At 45.2% G+C, this 15412-nt stretch overlaps 1 protein-coding gene across 2 annotated transcripts in view; it reads left to right on the top strand.

The window, feature by feature from the left end:
- LOC100871246 (uncharacterized) overlaps positions 1-15412 on the top strand; it is a 168278-nt gene that overhangs the window by 26050 nt on the left and 126816 nt on the right. For both annotated transcript variants that reach the window (XM_086909453.1, XM_031919988.2), the window contains exons 2-3: positions 9047-9236; positions 9330-9514. In XM_086909453.1, coding sequence (XP_086765579.1) covers positions 9047-9236; positions 9330-9514 — 375 coding nt within the window. The remainder of the gene's footprint in view (positions 1-9046; positions 9237-9329; positions 9515-15412) is intronic.

Here is a 15412-nt window from a genome sequence, read left to right as displayed (position 1 = left end):
AATCGGTTAACGTATTTCGACCGTTCGTGTATGTTCGAGTTACGTGTTTGCAAATCAATCTAATTGAAAATGAGTCACGTTTACGTAACGTGTTATATGGAAGGAGAGGGGGGTTCCTGGTAAAGGAACTTGGGTGTGATGATGGTTATTTCTTTTTCTTTTTTTTTTTTTTTTTTTTTTATAGATCTAATGCAAACGTAAAAAGTAGACACGCATTTTAAATAAAAATAAAGATATCTCTTCGCGATTATATACTACTTTTTTTTTCACATTCACGTTTCGTGGATGTTCTGAAATAGAGAAAGAGATACGATACTATTAATAAGATACAGAGTATCGGGATGATGGAGCAAAGAAAGGAGATGATTGATGATTATCCGTCGCATCTTCATAAAAATTGATCAAATTTTTCGTAAAACAAGTTTCAGGAAAAAAATTGTTTCTCTTCTTTGCAAGTATTCTATTCGAAACTGCGAGATTAAAAATGAACGACGTTGAAACGACTACTTCGAAATCGTTAAAAAGTGTACGGTTCGATCGAACCGTTCATTTGGCAGCACGCGCATCGCGGTCGAGGATTCCAACACCATTTTCGTCTCTTTGTATTACGTAGAGAGCGAGATTGGGTAGATTAGTCATCGTAGGGGGGAATTTTAATCGAGACGGCCAATTAAGTCACTGTCGCCGAAATGAGATGCGGCGGACTCGCCGATGCGAGGCGCAGAAACAATTGATACGCGCGATTAAAATTGCGTGTACCGCGTCGGACGTGCAATGTTTTCTTCTCGAAGGAATGCGCGTATCCAGTTTACCAATCGAATCACGGCTAAATTGTAACGAGAAAGAAGAGATCGTTTGAACCATTCGTTTCTAACTATTCTTCTCGCTTATTTTTTTGCCCTTTTTTCTTTCTTTTTTTTTTTTTTTTACGTTACTTTTTTACACACTTGACTCGATATCCACTCACGCAGAACGAGTCTCGATAAAATACGATCGAATCCGTACGGATTTTTTTCCGATTCCGAAAACGATATCCAGGAACTGACCTTCTCGAGCGATTTAAAAAAAAAAAAAAAAAAAAAAAGGAAAAAAAGCATCGTGGATTCCGTGTCAGTGGGTTAACCGTACCAATAACGCGTTTCCGCGTGTTTTGGTTCTCGTTCCTTTACGGTTAGATCGACTCGAGACTTAATTATAATCTGATTTCTAACAATCCTTAGGAAGGAAGAATCAATCGAAAGCAGTTTCGTTATACTTTTTCGTTATACACGAAACTGGCTTATAATCCGTCCTGATAGAATAAATAATAGACGTTAAGTATTGTATAGTAATTATGATTGGTAGTATTAATTAAAATAATCGCTCCATAACTCTCGGATCTGTGAAAAATTGAATACGTAAAAGTATCTCAATGATCCCGCTCGCTTCGTTCCTTAAATTTCCAAAGCTTGCGACCTCTTCATTGCGAAAAAAAAATCTTCGAACTGGAAATTACCAGCGAATTATTACCCTCTTCGACCGATCGTCCCGAACAATTATCCGCAATTACGATGTTTTCCGTCATTCGCTGGCAAGGTTGCGGAACACCGGGGCCGTGGTTGAACCGTAAACGCGCGAAATTTATCGCCGTTCAAGGATCCGTTTGCCGTGCAAACATCACTAGCGCGACAAGACTTGTGTTTCGATACTTTGTTGCCGCTTCCAACTGTCACTTCGGCAAGCTCGTATTACGGTATTACGAGAGATATTACGCGTCGGTTTAAAATTTGTTAAATTCGCGGGAAATTCAAAGGTAAGGTAAATCTTATCCACACCCGTTTCTAATCTTCTAGTATCCTTGAATTCGCTCACGACGGATCGAGCACACCGATAATGCCCGTCGAGGCAAACAGGCGTGCGCCTCGGCAAACGAACGATCGTAACGAGAAACGATTATTCGGTGGATTAACGCCGAGGTTCCCTTCGAATAATATCCAAGACAAATAATACGTTTTACACCGAGTTTAGAATGATATTGATTTTGTAACGCAACGGAGGGGACGATCGTTGAATAAATATTGGATGGAAAAAAGCGGAAGCAAGGGGGAGAGAGAGAGAGAGAGAGAGAAAAGGTGGAAGAATCTAATCCATTATCGCGTTAGCCAAACGCTCTCGTGGAACTTGACCGTCGTTTTCAGTCGTCTGACACGCGCGCAATCCCACCCACGCGAATCGTCCTTCTCGACAGCTCGTTTATCTCGCCTTTTTCGCTCACAAGATCACCCTGCTGACCTAGAGAATCGAGTGGGTGTTTCCTTCTTCTTCTTCTTCTTCTTCCTCCCTTGTCTTCGTCGTTATTCGAGCGACAATTAATGCAGTCCGCTGTCAGCTATCACCTTGACTCGGGCACGCGATTGCTTTTTTTGCAGCAACGACGCGTTTCGAATCGAAATCACCTTCTCGACCACCACTTCTCGAAGCTGAGCTCAGCCGTCCGTCGAATTTTCGATAGATTTCGATTGGTAATGGAATTCTCGACGCGGAATTCCACTCGTCGACGCTAAAATTAGAAAGCACGGGATAGCGGTTGTGCGATCCGCGAAAAATCTATTCCCGAATGTGTATATCGGGTAATGGAGCGCGAAACACGTTTCGAAGCGAGCGCGGTTCCAGGAAATTTGCTTTCGACGATGGGGAGGATCAGTGGCCCCTCATTGGGTCATGCAAATTTAGACCGAGTCTGAAACGTCTATTCTCGAGGCGTGCGTGGCCCGCCATCCACGATTCTAGGAGGAATCCCACCGCGCCTTTCCACGTTTCTGCGACAATGGAGCTGACTTACCACCCCACTTCGCGATCTCTGAACAAGCAAACAAGTGGGCGCACGGGTGAATCGGGAAATGCGGCCTCGGTTTATCAACAATCGCCTCGGAATAGGAACTTACGTATGCGCAAAGAAGATTACGCGTACGTTGTGTAAATAAAAGTAAAAAAAAATGCGATGGTATCTCGTCGAATTGGAACATTGTCGATTAAACTTTATCTTCGCGTTCGTTTGACCGATTGAAAAAGAGCCTTTCTTTAAGATATAACTATTTGCGATATTAATTTAATTCAATCGTTGAGATATTTTTACGTCGATGCGCTTCTTTTTCCAACATTCTCTTCAGTTCATTCCAATGAATTCGATCAGTCAAAAGACGTGCGATTACACAAGCTAATACGCTTTAAAATCGAGCGAAACTTTTTCTCTTTTTTCGCCAAGATAATAGAGGGAAGTCGTATTCGAGCGATTCGTCACGATGAACCATCATCGTTCGTGAATCACGCATAAGTAAGATCCGACTTAACCATCGCCTTCCATACGTCGAATTCGTTGTCATAAAGATAATCGCCTCCTCCGCGTCGCTGTGTTGTTCGCGCTATTAATCTCACGAGTTAATACGAAGGCAGAGAGTACGACACGACGATGTTAACGTCGAGATAAACGGAACTCGTTCTTGCGAGGAGCATGTGCGTCCCGAAACCGGGTCATCCGCATCCGTGCCTCCACTTTTACTATTTTCGACCGGCGCATTACCACCTCTGAGACTGGAGCTTAATTATCCAGAACCAGAAATTCTGCTGTCCTCCACGAAAATCGTTTCGTTATTGTCTTTTTTTTGCGTCCCGCAAACGGGACTGTATTAACAACGGTTTCATTGCGAACGGTTTCATAGAGCGTAAATAGAAGTTTTAACCTCGAGAGTCAACTAGCGGAAATACCGGTGAATCTGCGTTTCCTGTCACAGCTTTCTATGATGGGGGAAACGCGCTCATTGCGCGTTGAATTTCGATCGAGGTATTTTAGCAAGGTGGCCAGGGTTGATCGTTCAATTTTTTAACGATCCTGTCTCTGTGGTGAACAAAAAAATCCACTTGCGTCACTTCCGTTCGCCGCCCATTCCGAACGATTCGCTTGTCCACACGCGACTTTTGGATTTCTCGATTTTTATCGCGTGAGTGCGCGTGAAATTTTTGTAATCCAAAATTCGGAGGATCGTTTTATATTTGATTCGATAAAAAGAAAAAAATAAATTATATTATAATTTTGCAGGAGAATTTAACGTTACTTTAGCTCTACTTGCCTACGCGACGCTTTCATCGGAGACTCTCGAATGGAAATTCGAACGCATAGACGTTGTTCAAGGACTCGAGAGTGGAAGGATCGCGTAGGCAAAGTGTTGTTGCATAGAGGCAGCGCAGGTTCATCGGAATTCCCTCGCGGAACGATTTCAGGTGGAACGATAGTTTTCAACCCGCGATGTATAATGCATCGCGCGCATCACGGCCGATCCGCGCGCTGAATGGCGATTTTTCATTTAACGCCCGTGTTCTCACGAATCGAGCAGCGCTCGCCAGCCGTCCATTTGTCGTCGTGGCAGACCGATTCGATTCGAAAGGAACGGGCGAGTCTGTTGGTGGTTGCTGCTCTCCGACGAATTGGTTCGGTCGTTCTCTAGCATGGGCGAGGCTTAGAACGCGCGTTAACACCAACACGCCGTGTATGTGCGCGTCGGCCGCATCCACATTCACACGCTTTTTTTGCGCCCAGCCCAGACCCCAGCATGCGTGTCTGCACCGCGTGTGCGTACCGGCTGTCTTCTTGTCGAGGAAATTATATCGAACTGGATTCAGGATCTGAAAATTGGGAGGAGCTGGATGGAGTTATTCAAATTTGCGCTTGTTAAATTTAAATTGTATTCGAACGAAGACACGAGGAAGATCATTTAAACTCGAGAGAAAATAAAATAATGGAAACTGGACAGCGATGGAGAAAATTTAACAGTTGAAGTTACTTGGATCAATATAATATAATAGCTTACGAATAAATGTTATTCATTTTAATAAGTAATCATTCAAACTTACTTTTCCAACGGATTATAACGGCCAACTCTGAAACTAGATCGCTCGGCAAGAGTGCCATGTATTCTTACTTTAAAATACCCTGTCGGCGAGCAATTTTTCTAATTTCAAACTATACAGTATTTAACAACGAGATCGATCAATTTTTATTGCATCTCTATTCTTTTAAATATACGATAGGGAGATATTTAATCTGTTTTATACGCGTTCAAGGCAGCGTTAGGCGATCTTAGCAAAGTCTCTCCGCGTACAACGTACTTACAACATTCTTGTCCGTGCCACCACTATCGCGAGCTATATATACTTACTTGGTATGTCCTTCGTTCTCTCGGTTGCACGACAATCATACCTCTCGATCCATTATTGGCAGCCGTTATTGGGTAACGACGTTTCGGCAAGCGTGCGCACTTACCCAAGCGAATTGTAGCAAAATTTATTTATTCGTATAATCAATTGGACAACAATAATAATTTATATTTAAAATTCCAACGATTTTTGCACCCTCCTAAGATGCATATAACACGTCCTGTTGCCACGCTCCGTCTAAAATCGGATGGGTCGAAAGAATGCCGTCCGTTAATTCGTAAAGTAGATAGCCCTCGGTCGGAGGGCTCTAATAAAACAATAAAATTGCCGACACGCGCACGGCTCTCAATCATCCACCGCGATCGCTTTCTTCTGACCCGGGCCCCTCCTAATTGGCCAATGATGTAATTCTCCGAATTGAAAAAATTGGCCTCGTGCCACGTCGAAAATCCTACTATCGTCCGTCCTACCATTTAACATCCATCCGTCCATCGTGAAAATTCGCCAAACACGAAGCTGAAACAAGCGGAAACGAACGTCACGCGTGGAATAGAAATTGAAACTCTCGATCGAGTTTTAGAGGTGTGGATGTGGACGGATTCTTCTTCTTCTTCTCCTCCGTTGGACGAGGGTGAAATTAATCGACGCGGCTCCTCCCGCTCGAAACACTCGGCTCTCTTCCGCCTGGACGGAACGGGCTTGCTTGTGACCGACGTAACCACGCTCATTGTCCCGTAATGAATCTGGGAGGGACAGGATGCTGCTGCGCGTACGCGTGTTTCCAACGAACACACTGCAGCAACACTCGTTACGGATATCGCTTCGATAGACTTGGCGTTTCGTACTTGATTTTTATTACGTTGTATATAATAGATATCTTGTTTATTTTTTTTTTTTTTAAGGAGGCAGTTAATTTTTGGAATTACTTCGATGAAATGGAGAGAGAGCATGATATCTCCGATTTCCTCTTCTCGAACAATAGTTACTATAGTAACAAGACGCTGTCGTACAATTCCTCGATCGTGTAATTGTAACAGATCCACGAATCGAGGCAGAAGGCGTCTCGATCGCGGAAGGAAAGTATCGCATCGATGCGTGTCTCCCGTCGAACCAACGTATTCGTTCCGAGTGGACGAATCCACTCCGATCGTGGAGATCGGTGTATCGATCGGCAACCAAGTCGAGTTGAACGCGACAAAGAGGCGTCTGCTTTTGTAAGTCGTGGAACGAAGGACGGATGATTAAGCGAAATCCGATTAACCTTAATGGCGAGGGATTTAATCGAAAGACATAGAGAGAGAGAGAGAGAGAGAGGCGCGGATGTTCAGGATGAAGAATGAAAGTTTGCGTGGCAATTAGAGGCAATTTCCGGTCGGCAGGGGCTCGAGTGATTCGCGCGGTGGTAACGCGGGGCTCGCGATCGTCTCTCGTTTTTCTCCGAGAGAGACCACGGGACGGAGAGAGAGAATGTGTACGAACCGTTTTGCTCGAGCGACTTGTAATTTTGTTGCTGTCCGGGAGGAGTGATACGTTAAAAAAAGCAGCAGGCTCGATCGTTAGCCTAATATTAACATCCATAAAGTGCGATCGCGTGTAGAGAGCGGGGGGGGGGGGGGGAGAGGCTTCTTGCACACGTCTGGTTCCTATCAAATGTTTAATTACAATATAAAGCGGCAGGCGAGCGGCCGCGATGTAAAGCATTTACTTTTGGCCGAATAAGGCCGGTTTCAAGAGGCTGTTTCGCTGGCTGGGGGGGAGGGGGAGGGAGGATGCGCGGTGTGTACTCGTATCTCGCGCCAATTTATAATCCAGCTTCCTCTTACGTTTCGGTACACGACGCGAGGGAGAAAGATTGGCGATGCAACTCGTGCGGCGGGAAGTGGAGACGAAGAAGGAAGGGATTATCGAAGGAAGGAAGGACTCCGGCGAATCGAACCGAATAAATACGAGGAAAGAACGAAACGAGAGAAAGAGAGAGAGAGACTTGTGTATAATTATGCAATTTAGATTCAGTTTTACGATTCTGGTTTTGGGTTTATTAAAAACGAGAGTGGGCGTAAGCGTCGTCGCCCCTTCTGATCCGAGAGTATATATGAAAAAAACTTGGCCAACGAAGATAATGCGTTTCTTGTTTAAACGAAATGTCGGTATATACGTCTTGTCGGGATACTTCTCGTGATACAACCGTGATGAACCGATGAGAATCGTCCAGCGATGTGTATACATATATATGTATGTATATATAAAAGCGACTTGTAACGCGAGCCAAACGAGTAATCCCCTCGGCCGTTCCTTTTCTTTTAATCGCATTTTCATCCGCCGCTCGATTAACCGGAGGAAAGAGCGAGCGGCCTCGCGTTGGATCGGTCACATTTTATTCTCTCTCTCTCTCTCTCTCTCGAGCCTATCCCGCGTTTAAACACCTTTTGATATCGAAGCAGCTCGATCTTATCGGCGTAACATTATCCCCGTACATTATCGCCGTTTAAGGGTTTCATAATTTCTTTCATACGAACACGGTTTGCGTAATAAAAGACGCGTGACGACGTTCTGTTCGATAATCGGCAAGAATGCGGTTCCACCGTTTAGCCAGAACTGGTGGTTGCTCGCGAGAGGAGCCACGTCGATGCGTGACCGAACGAAAACACGAGGGAGGGGAGGGGCGAACAAATGCACCGAATTCCTGAGCGGGGCGTAAACGAGCGGTTTCTGCACGGTGGAGGGAAAAAAAAAAAAAGGAATATTATTCGATATGATTAACGGTACAACGGTTCTAGGCGGGTATCTCTCGGCCTACTACCGGATTCTTCCTTCGAATCATACCGATCGTATCGAACGATCGTGCCGGATCATCCCGCCCCGCTTATATTATACCCGCGATTATTTACAACCGAGAGCGAGAAAGAATTTCGATCCTCGACGTCCAGGCGGCTCTTGGAACCCGTCGTCCGAGAACCGATTAGGAAAGATCGGCGTCCGATGTCGGGTGTAAGCTGGCCCCCCCGGCGTATCGTTGTAAACCGAGATTAAATTGCATTGTCCGGCCCGTTACTGTGCCAACGATAATTGCAACCGCGGCGTAAGGTTACCTGCGAGGTCGCGGGTTAAGCACGCTGGGCAACCAACTCTCGTGCAACGCGTTACAATTTTCGTTTGCCGGACGATCCACCTACTCGTATGGCTCGATTAAAAAGTTCGATCAAACTCGTCTCTTGCTTTCCCTTTGTTGGAATTCGTCGAAGCTGTGGATCGAGGGCTCGATGATAAGCGTTCGATCGATATTAGGATGGATACAATTAGAGTTTCTAATTTGTGGAAAGTTTCGAAGGAGTTGGAATATTGGAAATTAGCGCTCGACTCGACACGCTTTTGGAGCGTGAAAGAATTCGGCAGGTTGCACAGGATCGTGCAACAACTGGAAGGTATTTCCAGTTCTAACCTTGTCCCTTTTTTACGATCGACCGATTCCCCTTATAATTAGGATATATCTTTGCTTCGTGGAAACGGAGCAAAAGAGTGTCGAAATGGTTTAAATCGAGTGTGAAATTACATCTCTTCGATCTTGTTACGCAATACACCGTATTCCACGATCGAGTACATCGATACCAATGATTAGCCCAATTTTTTCTGTTTTTCCTATATCGAGTGGAGAAACGTGGATTTTGGCATCTTGTAACGTGTTAAACTTTATTCGTGATATAAATTCATATTTATAAAAATATTAGAGATACGAGTTTTTTGACTTTAAAGTTTCGAAATCCATCCCCTATCCTTTTCAACGACGAACGAATATTCCCCTTGCGACTGGCTTATCATTGCCGCATATTTATCAGGGATCTCCCTTGTCTGATTGCAGCTACCTGGTGTGTCTCCCGGAGCTATTTCATCCGTGGTTGCACCCGTGTTATTAAAGTATCGGGTCTGCAGACCGAGATTGTTGCTCGCCGGTTCTCGAGCCGAGGTCGATCCAGCCGCAGATGTGGGATTGTTGCACGGGGAAGTTTTGTTGATCGAGGACTCGGCGAGACAGTACGATCCGATAGGAGGTGAGTCCTCGACTGGTTCGATCTGATTTAAAAAAAAAAAATGACACGTACTCATACACAGAACGACGGATGTTTGTTTTTATCGTGTTACAGATACGGACAGGAGATACAGAGCCACGGAAAAGTTGTTGCACGCAGAGGAGGAGTATCACGAGGCTTTGTGCAGCGCGAAAGAATTGTACGCACGGCCCCTGGCGCGAAACTATCCCGAATTTCACGATGTCATCTTTCAACCGCTCGCCGATCTCTCTCTGGTCACTTCTGAACATTGTCAGAGGGTGAGTTGAGAATCTTATACGTATTTTCCTCCCCTTTTTAATACGTTTAATCTATAAAAAGATCGAAGTTCAGAGACCTCGGATAAATTTTAAAAAGAAATTTTCCTAATTATCTTTTATCGTACTGGAGTTACAAGTACTTCGCTATTTGCTCGAGATCTCGTTCAAACTTTCGTACGCGGATGGTAGAGCTCTTCTTATCGACCGATTCGTGTCGCAAGGCTGCGATCGGTAGCCTCGGTCGAGAGATGGCAGCACTCGAAACGTGCCGCGTTATTCGCACGGCACCTGTTACTTCGAGCACGTTGCCTTTCTCCTAGCGTGTCGCAATTACGTTTGACTCTTCCAACCTGTGTAACCTTTCGCGAAAGGGAATTCCAGATGATCGCGCACGCGAAGATCTCTCTATCTATCCAAACGTATCCCGGTTTACCTTCTAAGAATTCTTTTAAACCCCCCCAAAAAAATCCTATCTACATTCCACCAGAATTTAATTTCCAGTCGCACAACGTTCGATTGAATTCGCGTTTTCTCAACATATTCCCTCTCGTTAGAATTCATTATCTCGTTAGTTGGCTCTTCTTCCATCCGAGTATCTTACACAACAATGTAAATACCGTTCAACGAGTAGTAGTCGTAGCCAGAAGGCAGAGCTCGTTCCAAAGTCGAATCCGATCGTCGCTCTCCTGTTTTCGCTAAAAACAACCGTGGAAAATATCGCGGACACGCTGATAAGGCGAGGGAGGGGGTGCCTGCCACTCCGGATGGACGTGTTTTCTTAGGGTAGACGATAAAGAGGATGGGTGTCCTTCGGGTGTAAACACAAAGCCACGCCGGCGGAGCTGGTTAACGAGTCGGGATGAGCGATGACGGTGGTTAGCATCCTCATAAATATTGACTTTTACAAGACCGGCAGGCCGAAGGAACTCGGCTGAAGATTCAACTGCCTCGTAAAGTGAAAAAGCCTCGGCGAGATCGTTGCGCGGGAAACGCCTACCTTCTTTATTCGAAGCGACGAGACGACGGTGATGGTCATTGATAACGAAGTTCCAGGGCAAAAAGCATGCAAATGTATCGGCCACGCTCCCGTGCCCGATCGATCTGGAACGAATTCTCGAGCGTCCTTTTTTGTCACGATCGACGCGTGTATTAACAGTAGATTTGATTCTTTTTTTTTCTTTCGAGTAGATCGATCGGAAGAAAGAGGATTTTGAAGGTTGCCCTCGAATAAAATCCGCCAAAGAATACACGTTTCTTTTTAAACCAAAAATATACACGAATTCGGATAGGTTTCTCCAATATGACGACCTATCTATCGCTATTTTCGTACTACACGTACCAAAGATCGTGCGAGTTCTCGTCATTTTCCTTTTTCTCTCCTCGATTCGTCATAGCGATCGATCAATCCGAGCCGTCGATGGTATTATTCTTTGTCGGAGCGCGTCGCGAAAGGAAAAGCTGAGACTTTCGGCTGGATCTTGCACGTGGTATAGGAAGGTGGTCGAGGTCGATCTATACGCGATTGTCGATGACGCGAAACCTCGGCCGGGAGCGAAGGTTAATTGGTGAAAATCGTTTCGAATCAGCAGTTGCAACTGCAACCACTTTCCGGTGCACCGCTCTTCTCTAACCGCCCTTTTTATCCCGCCTCGTTGTTCGCGCCTGCCATGCTCTCCTCTCCTCTCCGCAATTTCACTTTGGAAGAGGCGGGCAATTAGAAGCAATCGCGCAGCTGGGAGGCGAGGGAAGGGAGATCTCTCGTCTCTTCCTCGGTTTTTCTCTCTCGTCGAGACGAGAGAAGGCGAGACGAGGTAGTAGGATGAGTCCTGTGGGCCAGTCTTCTTCTTCCTCTCCCTTCGAGAAGCCTCGAACGATTCCTGGAAAAGTATCCCTCTCGTTGTTCCTTCTATATCGTTTCCTCGTCGAGCGTAGAATTTCGAGAGGAGGGAAAGGGCGCCTTTTCGATCTCTCCTCGTCGCCTCTCCTCGTTTCGCCTATCCTTCGTCCCCCTCCCCCCCCACCCTCGACGCGGTTGTACGCGCGCTCTACCACCGTAAATTACGTTTTTGCGGGGGAACGCGCGACGGTGATGGCGGCGCGGCTTCAACAGTTGGAAGAGGTTGGTGGATCGCGATGCGCACGTGCACCTGCGCCGCTCATTGCCCCGAGCCACCACCAACCCGGAATGCGACAACTGCTCTCTTACCCGACCAACGCCCTCTCCTCCTCGCCTTTTCATTTTTTTTTTTTGCGCCGCTCCTTACTTGCACCGCTCCGTCCCGTTTCTCTTCCCTTTGTTTACGGAAGAGGACGGCAACGTGATTGGTTAATTACCCTCGAGCGTAATTAGGGATAAGGAAGGATATAGTGGTGGTGGTGGTGGTGGTGGTGGTGGTTGCGAGATTTAAACCGAGCGTGGATGGGAAAAAGAAGAAGAAGAAGAAGAAGAAAAAAGAAAACGTTTGCATCATTAGGAGAAATAGTTGGAGAGATATACTTATTCATTTACATACCCGACGTGAAATTAACATTTACGTTTCGAATACTTTATTTTTATTTATCCGCAATTATATCGTAATTATCGGAGGGGAAATTAATGGATCTGTGTATAAGTTTCAAAGATCATCGAACGTTCGCGTTCTGTAGATTTCCGGAATCGAGATTTACGTCATGGCTAGGAATAAAGGATGATTCAGATACGAAATGACTCGATCCGAGATAATAAACGGCGGACTCGGCTCATATTTGGTCGTATCGTCGTTAATCCGTGCTCGTCGTGGTTAATATTCGCCACGAAAATCGAAAATCGGATACCGTCGTGTTCTCGATGAGATTGCTCGACGAGAAGAGAGCCAGTCCAAAAGCGTTTTTCTCCTCGAAGATCGGGCGAGCCTCTTTTCGAACGTGATCCTTCGACCGCGTAAAATCCCCGTGAAAACGAATCGGGGTTTAGAACCTTAGAAACCAACCCGATCCTCCGTGACCGAATTTCGCGATACCCTTTACGAATCGCTCGTCGATCCATACGTGTTAATCAGAGCGTATAGACGCGTAGAATTGAGTTTCGGTTAACGATCTTCTGGCGCGCGAGGTAATATAAATGCTTGGCTTATGAGTCAATATGAAATTTTTTGCACAGTTTGAAATTGGTTGATAAATTATTGCTATGCGAATGATTATTAATCGCGCAAAGGAGAGGAAATTTGTGTTACGAATCACGTATATTAAAAAAAAAGAAAAATTTAATACCCAGTTTCCCTCTGTTATTTCGATCGAAATTTACTTTCACAAATACACGCTTTATAATTTTATTCTTTCCCTCCCCCTCCCCCCCCTCTTCTCATGAAATTATATACATCACGCCAGTATCACGGCAAGTCTCCAAGTTTTAATTTCTAAAGAAAGTTTCTTTCTTGTGAGAAATCTTCTTGGAATGAATAAGATGACAGATAAATTATTCGGAACTCCAGGTCCAGAAGCGATGGCTTCTCGAAAATCGAACGAATCCAGATTGAATCTCTATCTTCGCTCACGAATCGTTCCGTTGTGAGGAAAAGGAGAAGCGGGTAGAAAATTCTTGCAAGTCGATATCGAGGTAAAGGACTTTCCCGCGGTGTGTCGGGCAAAAATTAAACTGGAACGTGTCCACCTCCCCCCTCGGTCCATCGAGAAAAATGAGACCCTTGTCGAAGATGAAATCGAAACCATTGCCGGCGATCCGGTATCCCAGCGCAGTCCACTTTCCCGACAAAATGCCACCACGATCGTCCACTTTCCTCCTTTTTTTTCGCGTTGACCCACGTGCTCCATAACACCGCCGCTCCACTTTCTTTCGTTTTCCCTTTTTTTTTTTTCCTCTCTCCTTTCCACCGCGAATCGCGAGAACGAGAGAGAGAGAGAGAGAGAGAGAGAGAGAGAGCGCGGGTAAAGTTGATCGAATCGACGAACGATGCCCTAATGCGAATAAAATTACGTCTGGTCGCCAGTGAGCTCGTCGTCCGCCATCACCATTGATGATGACCGAAGTGATGAAGAGGAGTCGTCTCTCTCTTTCTCTGCGATAATGTACGCGCCGCCAGACGATCGCATACCATTTCATTAATTTTCCGCCGTTTCTCCTCTCTTCCTTTCTCTCTCTCTCTCTCTCTCTCTCTCTCTCTCTCTCTCTCTCTCTCTCTCTCTCTCTCTCTCTCTCTCTCTCTCTCTCTTATCGAATCGCGTCGTCTTCTTTCGAATTTTATTCCAAGATAAGATCTCGCGATGATCGATTAACTTATCGAATTACGTTTTAATTTTGCGTGAGAAAAAACGGCAAAATTGGCACGAGTCTCGTATCTTTTATTTCACGTTTTCTTTCGTATATTTTAGATACACGGGATATTTGCACACGAAATGTGTCCAATCACTCGCGGATATCCATCCATCGTTAATTTTCTTCTTCTTCTTCTTCTTCTTCTTCTTCTTCTTCTAAGAAAGATAAAATATACCTTTGACGTTCTATAATTGAAAGGAGGGGGAAAAAAATAGAAGGAAATTCTTTGAAGAAACAAGGGGGCTTGTTTATTTTAGAAAGGAAAAGATGCGTCTATTAATTTTTCGGCCCCTCGTTGGAATAAAAATTGCACGTTTGGAACCCTGTCGACCGGATCCCCGTATATTTGTCACGTCAAACGAATCTGGTATGTTTAATAGCCGTGATTTCAGCCTTTCCATCTACGTCCACTCGCAGCCTTGTCTCCACCGACAAAGAAATTCCATCGGTCGGATTATGCGTAACGTGCCACGAGCTTTCAGCGCGAGGATAAGAATGAAATCGGGTTTTGAACGGGAGGAATCGAAAGAAAGAACGAGAGAGAGAGAGAGAGAGAGAAAAAATAAAAAGTTGGCCGACACGGCTTAATCACCTGCGAGGCTCGCCTTTTAGGTGGTGACATTTATTTCGGTGACGCCTTTCGGGGGCGTTGAGTGGTCATGGAATGAGAAACACGATAGTAACGGGAAATGATAAATACGGGAACCCGTAAGTTCAATCATTTTGATTGCACCGCTAATGGGACCAGTTCCCTTATCGATTCTCAATTTTTTTCTCGCCCTTCGCGAATACCGTGACGTCGGTTCCAAACTGTTTCGCGAAAATTAATCGTCAAAATCTCGAAAATTGTACGTAAATTTATTTATATTTCTCTATTCATGAGAACGCATCTTCGATTTATCTGTAAAGTTTATATTTCGTTCTTAGAATTTACGTATTTCTCAAGCAACTCGTCTCGATAAATCTCAAGATCCACCAATTATTTTCCGGGTCACGATTTCAAAGGCCTCGTTCCGAGACGAAATCGAAAGTTGTAGACGAAAGAAAAAGTATAGGGGCGGTCCAACATTATCCTATTATATCTTATCCTACGTTCTTTCCTCCTCCTCCTCCTCCTCCTCCTCTTCTCAAAGGAACGAACAAAGAGAGAGAAAAGATCGGTCGAGAAGACTCGTCGTCTCGTGTTCTCGATAGACGCATTAATCAAACCTGTTCTCCCGACACCCTAGAAAATCGCGAAACACTCGCGACGCGGCACGCTTTTATCTCGCGCAACAAGAGAAAGTGCGTTTCGTGGTAGACGACGCGCGTGTATCTTCCATCAACTCCGATTTTACACCTTCGCCGTGTCCGTCCATTTTTCAAAAATTCCCTCCTATCTTTCCTTCGCTCCCCTTTCTGAACCGATCTGAAAATCGAACGAAAGGGAGCGAAAGGTTATTATTACGCGGCAAACTTGTCTCGCACACCCTAAGGATAGAATAAGTCCGTTAACGATTAATCCACCGTTGTTAACTTTCGAACGGCTCGGTTGCATAACCGAGGTGGAATTAAAGCTCGGAGCGGACTCGTTAATCAGTTGTTGA

The sequence above is a fragment of the Apis florea genome, unplaced genomic scaffold (assembly GCF_048593485.1).
Source record: "Apis florea isolate Af1SG1 unplaced genomic scaffold, ASM4859348v1 contig_3158_pilon, whole genome shotgun sequence".
Taxonomy (NCBI): Eukaryota; Metazoa; Arthropoda; class Insecta; order Hymenoptera; family Apidae; genus Apis; species Apis florea.
This window is presented reverse-complemented; position numbering and strand designations above follow the sequence as displayed.